This window comes from Malaclemys terrapin, chromosome 17 (genome assembly GCF_027887155.1).
Source record: "Malaclemys terrapin pileata isolate rMalTer1 chromosome 17, rMalTer1.hap1, whole genome shotgun sequence".
NCBI lineage: Eukaryota > Metazoa > Chordata > Testudines > Emydidae > Malaclemys > Malaclemys terrapin.
In genome coordinates this window covers 1900220-1917500 of record NC_071521.1, presented here as the reverse complement: position 1 = coordinate 1917500, position 17281 = coordinate 1900220, and the positions used below count along the sequence as shown (strand labels likewise).

At 48.0% G+C, this 17281-nt stretch overlaps 1 protein-coding gene across 5 annotated transcripts in view; it reads left to right on the top strand.

Moving 5' to 3' along the window:
- Positions 1-17281, top strand: part of PBX3 (PBX homeobox 3) — a 155517-nt gene that overhangs the window by 117754 nt on the left and 20482 nt on the right. For all 5 annotated transcript variants that reach the window (XM_054007425.1, XM_054007422.1, XM_054007421.1 and 2 more), the window contains exons 3-4: positions 5529-5770; positions 14059-14249. In XM_054007425.1, the coding sequence (XP_053863400.1) occupies positions 5529-5770; positions 14059-14249 (433 nt within the window). The remainder of the gene's footprint in view (positions 1-5528; positions 5771-14058; positions 14250-17281) is intronic.

Genomic DNA, 17281 nt, shown 5'->3' with positions numbered 1-17281 from the left:
CGATTTTTTTCATGAAAAAACAGCTTTGATGGTAAATTTTCAATCAGCTCTAATATTAAGGGAAAAGGGAAGCTTAACACTGCATTAAAGGAGATCCTGGCACATCCGTGCAAGACAGTCATGTCACAGAGATGTTAGCTCCAGAGCGGTGCCAGTTACATACAACCTCCTTTTCTGTCCTGCTCCAGTGGGACTTCAGCACATGCTTAGAATTAAGCATGTGGTTATGGGCTTCCCAGCATTGAGGCTGAGGTGTGTAGGTGTTCAATGCAGGAGCGAGGCGTAGGAGACCTGTGTTCTCTGGCGGGCTCTGCTGGATGGTTGTCATCTCCCCTTTCCTTGTGTAAAATGAGTGTAACCACAACTTCCCTTTGTAAAGCACTGGAGATTGGGATGAAGAACACTATATGGGCCTATGGAAGTCAGTGGGAGTCTTTCCATTGATTTCATTGTGCTTTGGCTCAGGCCGGCTGAGAGCTGAGGAGGGCAGAAGGAGAGCTGAGTCGCAGTGTGTGGGCGACTGGTTGTTACATTTGGATTGTGTGTTGCGAAATATCCATCTCAGCACCAAGAACTTCAGGAGAGACCCTTCTTCCCCAATGGAACGAGGGAATGAATAAATAAAGAAGATGGAGGAATCATGAGGTGGAGGCCAGCCCCAAGGGTCAAGCCTTCATTGTGTTGGCAATATTATTCAGTTAGTCAGGATAGTACTGTACAGCTAAGACACTGCAGGTTTCTAATCTGCTTATTTATAATTCAAAAGCTTGCCCATATATTAATGAACCCTTAATGAGCTGTTGAAAATGCCTGAATTAGAGTCAGATTATTAAACTCAAACGGCCCCTGTAATCATACCATTTGAGTGGGCTTTAGGTACTTTTCATATCTGCAGCTTTCTATTGTGAAGAAGATGGGTTTATTCGAAGAAAGCTTTGTAATAATTTTGACCTGCAATTTATTTATTGGCCTCTGAATGCAGCAGTCTATGCAGATGCTCTCGTCTATTATCTGTGGGGGCAGGTGCACAGCATGTAGAAAGACAGCTAATTAGGATTTGCTGAAAGATATGCTAAAACTGTGGTCTTATAACAAAGCCAAGTTCATTGTTAAACAACGTTTTAGTGTCTGTTTATGTGATTTGTCTAAAAATGGTGGAGATACTGAAATGAATGTTGTGGTTATAAGCAGATTAAAATCAGTAGCAAACATGCTTTTTGTTAACCTTATAATGCTCTAATGTCACCAAGGATACTAGATTTTTAAACTTTATACGGACCCATATGTGCGTAAGAAGATATTACTGCGCACCTTAGGTAACAGGAGTGTTAGACGCGGGAGGTAATTGTCCCACTCTGCTTGGACCTGGTGAGGCCTCCGCTGGAGTGTGCACTTCTGGGCACCACATGTTAGGAAAAACTGGAGAGAGTCCAGAGGAGAGCAACCAAAATGCTAGAGGGTATAGACAATCTGACCTATGACGAAAAGTTAAAAACACTGGGCATGTTTAGTTTTGAGAAAGAAGACTGGGGGGAGGTGCTGATAACAGTCTTCAAACATGTTAAGAGCTGTTTTAGAGAGGATGGTATTCTTCATGTCCACTGAGCGTCGGACAAGGAGAAAGGGAACGTTAGGTTTGATATTAGGAAAAATTCTCTAACTCTAGGGGGAGCTCAGCTCTGGAACAGGCGTCCAAGGGAGGTTGTGGAATCCCCGTCATTGGAGGTTTTTAAGACCAGGCTGGACAAACACCTGTTGGGGATGGTCTAGGTTTTCTTGGGGACTTGAGTTCTTGAGGTCCCTTCCAGCCCAACAGTTCTGTGATTTTATATAAAGAGAACCTGCAAAGTGCTTTAAAAACGCGCATTCTAGCTGCCATATTAAGGTGAAAGTATTCGCCTTTTGGTCAGTGCACGGCTAGGTTATTACTGTCTGGCTAAGACCTCACACTTCCTGTGCCATTAGTACATCTGTAGTTGTTCTGGAAGTGATGTATTATTGTGTTCTTTCTAGTCTGCTCTGTACCTTAATTCCACCATGCATTGAAAGGTCAGTGAGCTAAACAGTAATAAACTCATAGTTTGATATACTGAGGAATAAAAAAGGGAAACAATAGCCCCAGAGTCTGAGCTTATATGTCAGAAAATACATATATTATCACTGTATTCAAATGGAAAGTAATTTATAAAGGCAGGTGCTAGGTGAGAACAAACGGATGCCCTGTGGATAAAGAAAAGTGTTTTCTCCTTACTAAAGAATCCAGGAAGTGTTCTGGATCTTTCTTATCAGATTCACTTACATATGTGATAGGGGAACCGATTGGATGGTTTGTAACTCCAGTGTTCCTAAACAGTGTGGTTACACAGAATACAAAGGGTTCCCTGCTTTTTCCCCTTAAAGGAAAACAATCTCCTATTTATTCTGTGCTGATTTGATGCATATAATTCATAAAGTAACTAGGGAGGATTAACACATTTATCCCCACACACAAGGTTAACTCTTGTAGGAGTTAGTTAATTAACTCATGGCTTTGCCATTCACATGAACGATGAAACTCACTCAGTAGCAAAATGAATGCTAGATCGTGGTATGTTACCTCCCTTTCTTTCCCATTTCTTTGTGTGTTGTCAGACATCCACTCTCTGGGCTGTATGTATCTCTGCTTTGGAATTACGCAGGTTACTTCCCACTAGGAAGAAGACAATTTGCCACTCCCGGTGTTACCTGTGTTATAACAGTATATTAGGACTGTGAGCTGCAGACACTGGCAGCTTGGTCATTTTCAGTGTCTGCTGCTACATTCCTTCCTCTTGTGTTCAGGAGGGGGAGGCCGAGGGGGAGGGGGACTCTTTCTTCCATTGACTCCTTTAACCGTCCTTCCAGCTGGTCTCCTTTTGTATTTATTTAACACCAGGGAGCATTGTCTCCTCTTAGGCATGTTGTTACCAGGAAGCTCAGTAATTGTGTTAGTCTCAGTCTAGAAACACACAGTCATTTTCCGCAGAAATTTTTACTCTTTGGCCCATACTCCAAAGTACAAGGACCAGGAAGCCAGACGAGTGGGGCCCATTTACCTGAGCGGAGAATTTGGTCCCGTGTGTTTAACTGTCAGGGGAGAGGAGTGAAACCACTATTGAAATCTCTGACGGTGAATAAAGACCATTGTAGGCCATAAGACTCAACAGCCGCTGGGGGAAAGTACAGGAAAAGAAACTGACAGGAGACAAAGAACAAAGAAATAACAATAGGAATGGTTATTTAGAAGGAAACGATTGAAAATGTAAACGGGAGAGTGTTAGAAAACCAGAACGCTGTTCAAAAACATTAAAAGCCAGGCTGGAAGGGAGAGAGGAAAAAGACAACAAAAAGGACAATCACCTCAGTAGGGAAAAAATTCTTTGTACAAATCAGAAAGAGAATATCCAAGGAAAATTAGTTTCTCTTTGTTCTTCTTTCCTCTAGTCTCTTTGACCTGTTGCACTTTCTTTTGCTGACACACACACACATTACAAACCCTGCCAAATCTTAATTCTAAGAAACTTTCATGAGCTAAGCAGGTGTATTGGCTTGAGCGAGGCTGAGCTGGTAACTTTGATGTCCGTGAACGGGTAAATGCAGAATAAAGAGGCAAAGCTGTCTGGACTGCTGTTTGAGTGTTCTTTGACCCACACGGTTCTTGGTGCTAACTTTTGGGCTCAGTCAATGAGCGGATGATGATAATACATTATATTTTCAAACCTTGTTCAACCTCCGAACAGGCAACAGAAATAATTTAAAATGACAATGAGACATTTTTATTATCCCAATTAAATTATATGGAATTATATTTTTAAATGAAGGTGACAGGTTTAAAATGTGTGTCTTAGAGTGAAATTAAAGCTGTGCCTTCTTGTGCCTGGAAGGTTGGCCAATGAGGGGTCGTGTCATGCAATGTGTGGAGTTCAGGACATCAAGGAATCAAATCTGTTTCTAAAAGAGTGTGGGCTGCACTGAGGCTAGCCTAGAAAATAGCATTGCTGGTACTCAACGGAACACTTGGCAGTTTCTGGATGTTATTGTCATGTACGCTGAACTCTACACAGAGTGTGCACCACTGTGTGTAACTAAGAGCAGGCGCAGACACAGACGGCAGAATCAGAATGCAAACATGCGAGGTGCCAACTTCCTACCCACTGGGATCTTGTCTAACTAGTGTGTGAATACCTGGTTTTAAACAGATTTAAAGAGGTTAATTGGGCTGGGAGATGGCTGGTTGTGTTACATCTTTAATAGAAGTGCTGATTCGAGAAGCAATGGCTCTAGTGATTTTTATACTAGTGTAATTATTTTTAAACTTTGTTTTCAGCATTGTTGATAACATCTTGGCAGAGTGCCTGCATGCCCTGATTAAACCTACAAATTGTCAGTCTTGATCTGTAGCACTCAGATGGGATTGCTGACTGGGCATCACTTTGGATGGTCTAATTTTAAAACAGAAATTACGTTTAAAGTGTTGTTCCCACCAACATACTGTAATAGTGCCGGCAATTTCAAACCCATGTTTAGCATCCCAGCATCCTGACTGCAGTCAAATGCCTGGGTGGTAAGAGAAGGCATCCTTCGTTCTTGTTTATATTTCATGTTTAAATCTGCATGTGAGCTCCAGAGTGGTGCAGTGTTCTGCATGGCAGGGCTGTGTTCAGGAGGGCATTCTGGGGTCCCATCACCCTCAGCTTTTCGTGAAGAGGCACTTCTGTTATCTTGCCCTCACTTCTATCCCCGCTGCTGCCCTTGTAACGCCTAAACCTTCCACGAGGGGGTTGGGTGCCCTTGGGAGGGTGGCTCCCTCGCAGGTTTATTTGGTTGACACCACTGGGAGTTATAGCACCGATTTACTCTTAGGGGAAGTCCCCTGGAGTTCAGTCAAGAATGCTACCCCTTCCGCCGACACTCCAGTTAACCCTTCGGATCCTGTAGCAGGGATAGATTTCTGCCCAGCAAGTCTCAGCAAGAACACCACGAACCTCAGACAAATAAATAACACAAACGTACTCCTACCATATGTTCTTCTATCCGTGTGATGTTACTAAATAAGTAGTGCTTAGATTTAGGTATGCTATTGAAAAATAAAGGAAAACATCATGTATGAGTATATTCCTGTCATATTTACAGTAAAGAATTAAAAGAATCTATAGGGTATTTGAAAAGTTCTGTGACAAGTCTCTCATCCTCTGTTAAATTCAGTGGGTTTTCAGAGTAATTTCTATACAGCCCTATTGGTTTTATTTCTGCTAAATTCTATACGACTTTTCCTTAGGGCTGGGGGAGGCTTGGACCTCATAGGCCATCATGGTGATGGGGACAGAGCCGTTCTCCACCCTCATGCCTAGGGGTCAGTGTCTCTCCCAGCAGAGAATGGTTTTGTACAATATTACAATGACTGGTCCAGCCCGCCCCCGGGAGTGGGGCTGGCTGCAGGCAGGAGCGTGCCAGGGCATGGGAAATACTCACGGTGGTTTCTCTGTCTGTCTCTCTCTTTTTTACCCAAGGTTTGAGCATCCGAGGAGCCCAGGAGGAAGACCCTCCCGACCCCCAGCTAATGAGACTGGACAATATGCTTCTGGCTGAAGGGGTTTCAGGTCCTGAGAAAGGTGGGGGATCGGCAGCAGCAGCCGCAGCCGCAGCAGCCTCTGGAGGGTCCTCAGATAACTCTATCGAACACTCAGATTACAGAGCCAAATTGACCCAGATCAGACAAATCTATCACACAGAGTTGGAGAAATATGAACAGGTCAGACATCGCTCTCACAGCCCTATGTGTACCTGCTGCCACTTGTCTCTGCACCTCTGCTAACCAGTTCCTGTTTCTCTATAGGGCTTAGAAATTCCCTCTCTCTCTCTGGTTAAAGAGCTGGGCAGTCGAATGAAAGGGCTGATGTTGTGGGCGGCGCTCAGTGGCAATGACCAGGCTGGCTGGCATGCCTGGTTCTTATCTGTTCTTCCCCACTGTTCTGACTGTGTGCACACTGAAAACGTCCTAGAAACTGCTCGGTTAGGGGACTCTGAGGGTGTGTCTACACAGGGCTAACAAACCCGCAGCTGGCCTGGGCCAGCTGCAGCTGTTTAGATGTACCCTTCGGAAAAGGGGGAACGTTAATAGTGCCACTTCGTAAGCCTGTAATGAACCCTAGTAAAATCAGTGCTTCAGGGAGCCAAAATGCACATGATGGCTGGGAGCCATAGCACTTGGAGAGGTTATCAGATCTCACATGCTAAGTAAGGTCAGGCCTAGGCTCGTACTTGCCTGGGTGATGGTTGAGAAACAGGAAATGGTGTTGGTGAGTTAATAGGTATCAATCTTCCTTGGAGTTGGCAGTGAATCCAAGACTCTAGCATGGTGCTAGGTGGCCCCTGCTGCAGGAGGTGGTGTCTTTCTGAGGTCCTGACCACTTGTGGTTTTGAGGATCTCATGGCATTGTTTGCAAGATTTAGAGCATTAGCTTGAGTGTCCTGGGCAAATATATGCTGCCTCCCTAAATTCTGCCTGAAGTTTCAATTGGGTATGGTAATCTGTATCTTTCTCTCTATAAACTATAGCCATGTAGATGATATAAAGCACTTCAGAATTATTCAGGATGAAATACACTATATAAATTTAAGATGATAATTTATTATTCATAATAATAAGAAATATGCAAATTAAGTTGATGGTGAAACCTTTTAAGGTTGACATTTGCTCTCAGTATTTTTACATGATATAAATAATCCTCTGCAGATCCTCAGGGCTGCGGGTTCTTCTCCGGGACCTGGTAACATGCTGCTCTTGTGGGGGAACCTTTAAAAACCTGCATTCTGCTCTTGTGTAGAGCAGTGTGGCTTCCCTGCCCCCATGCATCCAGCGTGACAGGGACTGTGCACTGAGAACAGCCTGCAGGGCCACCAGGGAGAGTGATTCTCCTTTGTGTTTCTTTACTGGACAACATTGAATCTAAGGAGCTGGAAGGGGGGGGGGGCAGGAGAAGAAAAGGGAAGAAAACAGACCCCTGGCTGTTGCCAGCCTCAGCCATAATGGCTTCATTTCTCCCTCCAGAGAGGTCCTAGTAAAGCTTATAAACCCTGAACCTAATGAGCTCAACGAACCTAATCAGCTGGTGGTTTCCTGAGCTGAACGTGGGCAAGTTCTGGGCTCACCCCAGCACATTACTGTGAAGCGTCCCTCTGAACAAAATGAAACCACAACCCAGACCATAAGGCAGTGGTAAAAATCCCACTTGAAAGCACGACAGCAAAGGAAATCACAGCGCTGCTCAGGTGCCGTTCTTTTGCCAGAAGCTGGGAATGGGCGACGGGATGGATCACTGGATGATTCCCTGCTCTGTTCATTCCCTCTGGGGCACCTGGCATTGGCCACTGTCAGCAGACAGGATACTGGGCTAGATGGACCTTTGGTCTGACCCAGTACGGCCAATCTTATGTTCTTAGCTGCTCTGCTGGGGCTTGGCAAGTTCCCCCAGTCTGCTCTGCTGGGGCTTAGCCATGGGAGGGGACTTGCTTGTCTCCCAGGCAAGGGCCTTGGCTTTAGGATGCTCAGACCTTGCATTTTAACCCCACAGAGGCTCTTGGGCTAGTTTAATTTCCTGTTTTATGAAGGTAATTAACAAAAAAGAAAACACGGAAGAGGTTAATGGAGTCTCCCTGAAAGGTATTGACAGTAAGGGCCACGCTGTGGCAGAATCTGTGGCTGACTTGCACGCCAACCGGCTGAAATGCCGTGATCTGCCATGTTGGACACTGGTGGGATCTTCAGGTGGGAGCAGCAGGCAACAGGCAGACAGCACAGCTGGTCCTGCTGCTTTGTGTGCGCACTGCCCACTGCCCTAAGCAACCTGGCCAGACGAGCCGGCGGGACAGTCCTTGCTCCTTGCAGGTTCTTGCTCCAGAGCCGCACACACGCCTATTCAACATTCTGGATTTCTTTGTCTCTAACAGATTCCTGGAGCCTCCCCGCCGCCAATCAATACGTCTGCAGGGGCAGCCAGAGTCCCTCTTTCCGAGCCTTCTAATAGTCCCCCAGCCTGCCCATCGGCCCCTCTCTCTTCCCCGGGTCTCTCCACGAGGCCCCATCTCTTACAACCAAACAGTCGCTGAAAGGCCCAGTCGCTCTGGAAGCCTCCTGGCTTGACACCGATTGCAGCTGAGTTGAGATCATTCAAATCTCACAAGCTCTGGAATCTAAGCTGCAGCCAGGTCCCCTCTGAGAGGCTCCCGAAATGTGGACAGAATCTTTGTTGCTATGGCTCAAGGCCAGGGCTATTCACACACTAGCCATTAGTCCTATCTGCGGCCAGCAATCCTTCACTATGTCATTACAGTGCCGGAGGACTCAGTGAGTGACTGACAGTGACTTTGCTCAAAGGTCCTTTTTCTCCGTAAAGAAACAACCTGTGCAAGTCCCCAAACCCTTCCCCGCACTGTGCTGGGCAGCGACGCTCTGACAAATACATCTCTTTATTCTGCATAGGTAGCGATGCTCATCAAATTAACAAACAGCCGCCCCAGCAGTGAATTAAAGCCCCTATAAAATCCCAGGGGGAGAGGCTGGAGCTGGATCTGGGGCTGAAATTAATCCCATGGTTGTGCTAATCGCTAGTTCCTGGCAAGTGTTCTTTGGCTGTAATAAGTGTAACGATTGGGGCCAGGAAAGGCGACTAGCTCCATTTACAAAGGTTTCAGCCGAAATGCCACAGCCATCTGTCCAAACCCCAGGAATCAGAGCAGGCTGCACAGGTGCTACTAGGAGAGAGGCAGAGCTGATCCGAAACATGCATCTTTTCCCCCATTGAGCCTGACGCCAGCAATGTCTGCTCTCCAGAAATATGATAGTTTCCCAAGCCTGGCAGCAACCTGTTCGCCTTGAGAACGGGACCGGTCTCCACAGCCGAGAGGCACCCAGGACTGCTTCCCTGTCCTCCCTGGCTGCAAGTTCGGAAAGGTTGTTACTGTCCTACAGATAAAGAGGAAGCGGACCCACATAGCTCCCACTGCATGGTTCAGGCACAAGGATTGGGCAGGCCTTCTCCATGAGAGCGGCTGCTCCAAAAAGGGCTCCGTCCATGTCACCATTTCTCGCTGCCTGCGAACCTTCCGGGTAGGATGACCAGCCAGCAAGTGTGAAAAATCAGGACAGGGGTTGGGGGTAATAGGCGCCTATATAAGAAAAAGCCCCAAATATCGGGACTGTCTCTATAAAATCGGGACATCTGGTCACCCTACTTCTGGGGGCTCTTTGCACCCAGGAGCAGAGACCAATGTGCCGGTTGTGCAGACATTTCCCAGACAGAGTTTGATTCTGACATTTGTTGCCAGTGAGGGGACTGCACTTTATATAAAAAAAAAAAAAGGAAAGTGTGTCATGCCAGGAGCAGCCCCCTCTTGCCTTGTGGCAGTTCTCTCCATAATTTACAGCCACTATAACAGAGATGACATATTGAAAGCTATCTTCTATAATTACACTGAAATACATTTTTGCTGTAGGCAAAAGTATTGTAAGGGTCCCAAGCCTCCCCAAGCAGCTGGGAACCTGCTTTCCGAGTTCACAGATGTCTTCTGAATTCACCCCAAATCAGGGTGAAGCCTGGACTCCAGACAAGTGCCACCGAGCGTGCTGAGAACTTGCCCGGGTGCAGTGCGGCCTAGTGCAGAATATTGTTTGGGGCATGGCTGTCCAGCCGCTGAACTAAGCCAGTCTCTCTCTTGTCTTTGCGCACTCCGAGGACTCTTGATTAAGCATTAAAGCATGCTGAGGCATTCTCTGCTTCTGTGGGGTTTCTGAGCAGGTTAGCGAGGCCGGCCCTACAACCTGACCTTATTAGTAATGTGCAGGGCCCCAAGAGGCCTGAAAAATAGTAGCAAGAAATGGTTCAAGTAGCTTGGATGTTGTAACTAAACGTGAGAGAACAAGATCAGGTGGCACATTCGTCTGCTCTTATGCCCACCCCTAGGATTCAGGAGTAACTCCCCAGCCGTTAAATGGTGCACACTAGCGAGCAGGAAATTGGAATCAGGCCCTTTCTGTAGCTCCAGTGAGCCTTTCCCAAGCACGGGACGGTTCTCGTCTCCTGAAAGCAGGAAGTTCACTGTAGCTTTTAAACAGAATGTTTGTGTGTGTTCAGTCTTCCTGGTTCAAACACACCGATCTCACAGCCGCCCCTTAGCAGCCTCATTCTGAGATGTCCAGATCTGGTGAAGAGAGTGAATTATCTGACCCTTCTGGAGGGCAGTTTAACACCATTTTGGGGCAGAAATATTTTCATGGGGAAAAAATGCCTGAAAATATTTTCACTGCAACCGTTTCCATTCATACAGGGCTTTGGAAAAAACACCCCAAATCCTGTGAATAACGATGCAATTAGGTGGCAAGTGTTGTGCCCGTGACATTTTCTCAGTGCCAAGTATTTTTCAGGGAAACTAGAGCCCCCCTGTTGTCTCAGGAAAAGAGATGCTGCATTTCGGCACATACATTACTTACCAACGTGTGTTATTTACCCGATGAACGAAAACTTCTTGAATAACAGTCAGATGGGTAAAAATGTTTTTTCTGAAACATCTGTACTATTACTCCTGCTGGGGAACCAACCGGTGACACGCAGACGTAGAACCGACCCTTCCAGACTCTTACCAAGAAGTGGATGCTCATTCCCCTGAGGAGTGCCAGTGAAGGCTGAGTCAGCTCATTGCTGGAGATGCTACATATGGCAGTAAGGGCTCAGATCCAGAGGCCCGGGATGTCAGAGCTGGATCCCAGGGAATCTTTACATTAAGTGTTTTCTAAGGGCCCAATCCGGCAGTGGGTTGTGTGGTGGGACTGTTAGGATCGGGACTTAGTGGCTCTGCATGATCAGTTCTGCCCGGGGTGATGCTGGCACGCAGTGAACACCACCCCTGGGTCAGACATGTGCAAGTGCCCGAGTTTACAAAATATGAGCCCATGTCGCTTGGCGCAGAACTAAATTTCCGGTCCAGTTTCCAAGAATCCTTAATTTTCATTAGCAAACCCAATAGAGGCAAGCAGGGCCAGGCACGTGTCTGTGCTCCCAGGCAGTGACCATGTGCCATGTCCGCCCATAGTGGGGACTCATGCCAGAGCTGGAGGAGCGGGACCCAGAACAGTGAGAACCAGGATCTGCGGTTTGTTTCAGGCTGGCAATAGCAACGTGTCTCCGATTCGATCGTGCCGCCTGCTTGTGGGCGGAGCCCTGGCTTGCCAGGCTTGGCCACAAGTGACACTATGTGTATGTGGTTAAACAGGGTTTCCAGGATTAGCTCCTCCACTAGAATCAGACCAGACACACCTGGCAGCCCTGCAGGCAGGCAGGGAATCCGCTGCTACTGTCTCGCTGCCCTGCCGCAATGGGGAGAGGAGGCTCGCAGCCTGGTCTGCGCAGCAGGAGGAGACATGTCCTTGTCCATCTTCCCTGCAGCCCTGATGAGTGGAAATGTTTCATTTCCCTGGGATGTCTCCGGCCCAGTTCACAAGCGGAACAACTGCCACTGACCCAGAGAGAGGAGAGGAGCAGTTCCCAGTCTCCTTCTCCCTGGCAGCAGGAGGATGCACTGCCACTCCCAGCCGATGTACAGGTCTGGCCCCGTTGGCCAGAGGAGGGGAGCTGGCAAACCACTGGGGACCCTGCTATTTCATTGTTTCGGGCCATAAAAATAAACCCCAGGGAAGAGAAAATGTGCAAATGAAAAACAAAGCTCAGATTTGCTCAAATACAAACCCCCAAACTGAGGAAGCCTCACTAGAGCCTGGGAATGGAAATGCAGCTCCCTGCTAATTGCCTCCCCTCCCTCGCTCCCGCGGGGCCCGTGGAGCCCGAACGGGGACTGAGGGGAAGGTGACGGTGCTGCCGAGCCATTGTCAGGGAGACTCAGCCAGGCCCAAGAGCCGTCACAGCGCTGTGCACCAAGCGAGTCCTGCGCCCCTTGGAGGCGAGGAGCTGAGCCTTGTCACACTGCTACCTCCAAAGCCGTGCAGCGAGGACGTAAATTAGCCTGTAATTTACTTTCAGTAGTGTAAAGAAAAAAAATCACTTTGCCTGAAGTGTATGCATCTTTCTTAAGGGTGTACCCAGATTTTAATTATCTAAATGTAAATACTTAACGAATTTTACTTAGAGTAATGAGCTAAAGTGCACACTACATAAATGAGATGTTCTAATTAATCATGTATGAACTACTGGTTTAAAGAAAAGCTATGTGAATTCTGCAAATGTTGGGCTATTGCCAAATTGCTAATCAGCATTTGCATTCATAGATGGCTTCACTTAATAAGTTGTGAGACATTCAGCAAATGTTATAGGAAATTATGAGTTTTTAGATGCATAAACTTTTCACTTTTAACTCTTTCCCTCGCGTGGGCTCCTGAAATTCAGATTAGTCATTGAAAATCTAGATGCAAAACAAACTATAAGGTGATTCTTAACCCCAGCTTTTGAATACAAGTGACGCTAACACCACAGTGAGAGTTACATGGTTATCCTGATCAAGACTTTTGCAGTTTCCTCTGCCTGATTTAGTGACTGCTGCGTGTCATTGTCATAGCCCGGTATGTGGGGTACATGAGAGTGAAATCCTTTGGCCATATTTGGCAGTGATTCTAGCTTAACTGTGCTTTTCTACATCTGCCTTGCTTGTATAATCAAAATGCACACCTGCAACGGCACCTAAAGCCGCTGAGACATCCTCCTTTCACAGGACCAGACAGCCCTTTATTTTTTGCATGCCTAAAAAATGCAGCTCTCAACTGGCACAGTGCTGGGTCCCTGGCTTTCTACGGCCAGGTTAGGACAATGACAGGTTTGTACATGGAATGTGCTGGAGTTCCACTCTGGTTCCCTAGGAAGAGATCAGTTCTGTAGTTGTAACTTAGTTCCCTCAAACAGAGAACAGAGCTGGGTTTTGTTTTTGAACGAGAGGACAGACAGATAAATCAGCATACTTTGTGACAGCACCCAGCCTCTGCCTACGGAGCAGCCAGAATGCCAGTACACCGACGGCTTGTTCATAGCATCATCAGCTCAGGAGAAGTCTCTGGATGAGGCAGTCTGAGAAGTTGAGGTTGCACTGTCCTCCTCCCTACGTAATCTGTGGAGGCAGAAGGGAATGCGAATCCAAAGCTTCCAGCACCTTCTCTCGTCAGTGTTTCAGGCCATACTGTGAGGCCAGGGCCCAGAGAGCCCAGCAGCTGTATGGCATATGGCCTCTGTGAAATTATGTCTTTTAAAGGGTTTGCTCTAGGTAAAATCAAAGAGATTTAAATATCATAATCTGCCACAGCTGGTTAAACAGTGACTTGCTGTGTGAGAATGGTGAAGTGCGTTCCTAGAAGGGAAGTGGTGGTATCAGGCGGGCTTCAAAGATGGGGGGGGGGTCCTCACCCACATTTAGGTTATTAACTCTGCTCTGTAACAGCTCATGCCTGTTGCTATTTATATGCTATAACCTGAGCAAACCCTTCTACTTCGGTGCCCTTCTGCCCCTCCTAGAAAAATACACGGACACTGTCCTGGAGAGTTATTTCTCTTTAAATGTAAAAAGAGCCATAGCGTAGTCATAGCTTATTTACCCCCCTGGCACTGTAAAAAGAAAAGAGACTCAACTTTTCATTCACAAATCTGGGTCTATCCGTTATATTATTGCTGATCAGCTCCCTGACAAGGGAAAGACGGGCCAGGCTCTAGAGAAGGACCCTGGAGGTCTCTGCCGGATGAGCCCGAGGGGAACCCTGATGGTTAAGAGCAAGGGCGGGGGGGGAAAGGGGAGTGGCACGGTATCCCGATCTCCCAAATTAGGAGGGCTCACTCTGTGGCTACCTGGCCTCTTTTCCTGCGTGCATTGCCCCCCATTGTGAGGTGGCTGAGGATAGCTACAGCAGAGCCCACCATGCACAACGCCGGCTGGGGTATGGCATGCACCTGACCCAGGAAATGCTCGGTGGCTTCACACAGCAGTGAGGTCAGTGGTTATGTTCCTGTGTGACAGCACAAAACCATCTCTGAGCTGCTCTGTCCTTCACAGGCGTGTAACGAATTCACCACACACGTGATGAACCTTCTCCGAGAACAGAGTCGGACACGTCCCATTTCTCCCAAGGAGATCGAAAGGATGGTGGGCATCATCCATCGAAAATTCAGCTCCATCCAGATGCAGCTCAAACAAAGCACTTGTGAAGCAGTAATGATTCTGAGATCAAGGTTCCTTGACGCCAGGTACGTGAGAGGACAGTTTTGCTGCTGCTTTCATTCAGGCAGTGTTTACTGACATGCTCCAGGGTGTGTGTTGATTCACCCCAGGCCATGCCTCTGCCCTTGGGAGGCAGTTCACAGTGCTGTTCATCCACTCCATGGCTGCTTCGGGAAGGGGAGGTTCCCTGCAGAACGCTTGCATGGAAATGCTGTGTCTTTTTAACATGTTTAGTATAAGGGTTAAACACTTCACTTCAATTCATCTGCCAGAACACATCTCAAAGCTGTACAGGACCCAGGTAAGGGCTGTGATGGGCACCCTGGCAGATATTTGAACAGTTCCAGGGTAAGGTAGCCATGGCGCAGGGTGGGTGTTTTAGAAACGTGGCTTGCAAAATATTGAAATCTGGTAACTGAGGAGTTAATTATCTCACAACCTCTGCACACAGCCTAAGTAAGGCTGAGCCGAGGTTAGGGTCTGTGTCCTTGCTGACTAGATGTGCCTGGTTGATGTTGTTTATAAAGGGCCAGATTCTGCTGGCCTTGCTCCCACTGGGGTGTCCTTTGGACTTTACCACGCAAAAGGATGATAGACTCAGGCTGTGAACTTGCACCAGCGAAGCTAGTCAGAGTCAGCGTGTAGCAGTCTGGTGGGGTCTCCGGAGTACAGTGCTGCTCCCAGCAGACAGGGCGCTTCTAAAGCTCTCTGGGTCTTTCCCAGGCCTGGGGAACTCTTTCTTTGCTCAGGTTTCAGAGTGGTAGCCATGCTAGTCTGTATCAGGAAAAACAACGAGGAGTCCTTGTGGCACCTGAGAGACTAACCAATTTATTTGGGCATAAGCTTTCGTGGGCTAGAATCCACTTCATCAGATGCATGCAGTGAAAAATACAGGTGCAGGTATAAATACATGAAAGGATGGGGGTTGCTTTACCAAGTGTGAGGTCAGTCTAACGAGACATTTCAATTGATAGCAGTAATGGTGAGGAAATCCAGGGAGTGCTTGATGGCTGCCCAGCATATGCAAGGGGTAGGACAGTGCATCTGCCTGTCTCTCCATGGAGACATCACCAAGTACTTCAGGGAACAACATCCAGGCGCAGGACGACAGTGGGTACTTGAGAGAGGGTGAGGCTGGACAGAGGAGCTGAGCAATGCAATGCCTGCTGATCTCGAGTGCCAGCTTTCTCCACACGATGGTGCAACAACAGAAACAGACAGACTGAAATTACAAGCGGTTTATGGAAACAATTAGGTTTCTTTTGAACCACAGAGCAGGCTGCATTAGTGACCACAGGTGTCATTCCTTCCTGGAGAGCTGCACTAATGCAGATTACAGGGACCTATAGCAATTAGGTTCCCTGAGATGTATGGTATAGGAGAGGAAACTGAGCAAAACCCTTGGAGCCCAAAGTACTGAGCAGAATCCTAGCAATGCCTCCCTGTAGCTAGTACTGTGCACCTTACACCTGAAAGCTGTTAGGAGCTAAACAAGAATGAAATAATTTCACTAACGAGAAGGTCACTGGCAGGTGTGGCAAATTAGGGTAATTACAAACAGTTGGGGAAATGTCTGCAGCCAGGTAAAGCTTGGAGATGCACATTTGAAAGTGATTTCTTTACAAGGAAGGAAGGTAAACAAGGCCAAATGAGCGGAAGCCCAGTAATGAGATAAAGACAGCTCTGGGGAGAGTCTGCCTGCGCCGGGGCCTGCGGGAGGGAGTAACAGAGCCGTGCAGATGGGACCGAGAGCGGGGGCGTTGACGCTCTGCTGCACGCTGGCCTGAGGCACCGGCATTCAGATTGCAAGCAGCCCTGAGGGGAAGAGAACTTTGAAGAAAATGTTCAATGGGTCCTTTCCAAAGAGTGTGCTGAGAAAAACCACTCCGCTGGGTGGAAGGGGAAGACTGGAGCCATGCAAATGGTGGGGTTTGGATTCCTCTGTTCCACAGGCCCTCCCCGCACACTGGGAAGGGAGCACAGGGCCTTCTAATCGAGGGGGAAAAGGCCAGTCCAATGTCCTGCTCCCCTGCCTAGTCCTGCTCTCAGCTCACCTCGCTCACATTTCCTGGGTAATTGGACAGGCTGGCGCATGTGCCAGGACAGCACACTTCAGGACAAATCTCTGTCTCTCAAGCCTAGGCCCTGGAGGAAGGAGACGAGAGCTCTGCTTGAGTATCGCGCCCTGTGCTGCACACTAGGACTCACTGATGCCATTCAGACATATCCCATTGTAAGATAACGTGGAGTCAGACCACCCCAGGGACCACCGGAGAGCAACGTTCTCTTAGTCCCTTTGCATGGCCAGGGACCACCAGAGAGCACCGTTCTCTTAGTCCCTTCGCATGGCCGGAGAGCACTGGAGAGCACCATTCTCTTAGTCCCTTCGCACGGCCAGTGAGCACCATTCTCTTAGTCCCTTCGCACGGCCAGGGAGCTCTGCTGGATGGTGCACAGTGGGGTAGAGGCACCAACCACACACTTCCTGGCCCCCTTTGAACTTTCTCCTCACCGCGTGCCCATGGAGGGGCCCTAATGTTCTGGTGGTTAAAGGGTGAGAGATTCATGCTCCTGTTTCCAGCAAAGAGCTGGTAATTACAGGCTAATAGCCTCCAGTTCCAGATCTGTAACTTCCTGGAGAACAGGTTGGTTCCTGCATGCGAGACTGGTGCTGCCCCGCGGGCTCTGCACTGCCCGCCTCGAGCCATGGTTTGCTTCTCGCTGTATGATTTTCCCCCACTGCACCCATTGCCATGGTTCTTGGGGTGCCCCGAACGAGGCGGGCCCAGCTAAGGGTGACGTACTGCAGCCAGAGGCAGCGTAGTGACATTACACTGAGCAAAAGCTGAATAACTCTGTCGTTCAAATGGTCAAGGAAGGCAATGTCTGAGAATCGACATGTCATGGCAGTGACTGTAAACTCTTCGCCATGGTGCCGAGAAGAACTTGGGGTGGGTCAGATCATGATGTCATGGAAGTCAATGGCAAAACTCCCCTTGATGTGACTGGGGAAAGGGGCAGGGCCCGTGTGTGTATTGTAACATGCCAGTGAGATACA